At 36.6% G+C, this 1,597-nt stretch overlaps 1 protein-coding gene across 1 annotated transcript in view; it reads right to left on the bottom strand.

Moving 5' to 3' along the window:
• LOC119591566 (inactive rhomboid protein 1-like) overlaps nt 1-1,597 on the bottom strand; it is a gene marked incomplete at its 5' end in the record, with an annotated part of 17,044 nt that overhangs the window by 15,204 nt on the left and 243 nt on the right. Inside the window, 1 exon segment of the mRNA XM_037940327.1 lies at nt 704-724. Coding sequence (XP_037796255.1) covers nt 704-724 — 21 coding nt within the window.

Below are 1,597 nucleotides of genomic sequence, written 5' to 3'. Positions count from 1 at the left end.
GACTATGCAAAAGGTCTTCATTAGATATTGAAATGCACAAAGTTACAACCAAGAGTTAACAAAATATTTATGCACTAAGTCATGCTAATCTACCATTTATATTGCTTCTGTAATTCACTCATTCACTGAAAATAGAACTCAAACTAGAAAGCAGAAAAATTAATTCTCAAGCAGCAAGAAAATGTTAGAAAAGAGGAAGGAGGATGGCAGAAGCAACAGAAATAAAGTTCAGCCAAACATTTCTAAAAATGCAAGCAAGAATCTATAAAATAATTCCATTTGGCCCGTTCCCCTCAGAAAAAACAAGCCCCACAAAGCAAAAGATGGTTAAAAATTTTCCTGATGAGAAAACAGACAATACTGTGATTATTACAGAGTATCTGAATGCTGTCCAGGTACTGAGTAACACAGTCTACTAAACTTTGGAAGCTGTATAATCTAAATGCTCATCAGTACTGATGTGGAACAACTATAGTATTGACAGTCTCTGAGAAACATTTGCTAAAAAGCTGCTTCCCTGAGGATATATTGACTACAGATGCTAAGCAGTTTCATTTGTCAGTTAGGATAAAGCACTTCTGGTAATGAATGATATTCTGGAAAATGATCTTATGACACTGGACAACAATAAAACACTTTCAGCCAGAGAACAATGTAGGGGAGGAGGGGGGGGGACCTGGATTCCCATACACACGAAACTTACTTTTTTGACTCTTCTGCTGCCCTGAAGGAGATGAAGTCATTAGAACAAAGCCTAGAGCATCTCCATGCAATGACAGCTCCTGTGCACCTGACTAGCATGGAATGTTTTTGTTTTGACCTAACAGTGTACCTGCAGTTTTCCTAATGTAGTTTATTCTTCTATTTATGACACTGTGTAATGCACACAATTTATGAAGCATATGCACATATGCACTGTTGGGAAGTTGCTGCAGTGTAGTGCAACCACATAAGGTGGGCATATGATGGCTTAGTGCACACAAACAGCAGTGTAATATGTACATGCAGTGGACAGTTTGTGCATACAATGAAAAAAATGTATCTGTTGTAAATGTATGTTAGACTATTACTACTCTACAAGTGACAAGTCTTGCATTTTGGTGGCTGTGAAAGTGACCTTTGATACCAAGTAATTTAATGTCACGGCAGGAGGAGTAGCTTTTAATGGTAATAATCCCAGACAGGTATGACAGGCCTTCAATCTACTATGTCAAACAAAACCAAAAATATTTTCAACTTGTAGAAGCTAGGGAAAAGAAAAAAAAATGATAACTTCATTTCAGCAAGATGCTCTATTCATACAAAACACTATAATGCATTAGATCTATTTAAGAAAAATAGTTTGAGATGACAGATGAAAAAAGATTCTCTAAGTACTGTACAGAAGTTTGAAGGATATGACACTGTGCTGAACTTCCATGAGTGATGTCCAAAGAATCATGTATTTTGAGGATATTGGGATTTATCCTCATGAAGCTATTATAACCAGCAATGCCAAACAACGGCACTGTTTAATGGCGCAGACAATGATTAACATTTATGAGCATATTCAGTAACCTCTGGCACAGTGTAATACCTACTTTACTTTATGGTGCTC

Source organism: Penaeus monodon, chromosome 28 (assembly GCF_015228065.2).
Source record: "Penaeus monodon isolate SGIC_2016 chromosome 28, NSTDA_Pmon_1, whole genome shotgun sequence".
NCBI lineage: Eukaryota > Metazoa > Arthropoda > Malacostraca > Decapoda > Penaeidae > Penaeus > Penaeus monodon.
The sequence above is the reverse complement of the archived record's forward strand: the minus strand, read 5'-3'. Positions and strand labels throughout refer to the sequence as shown.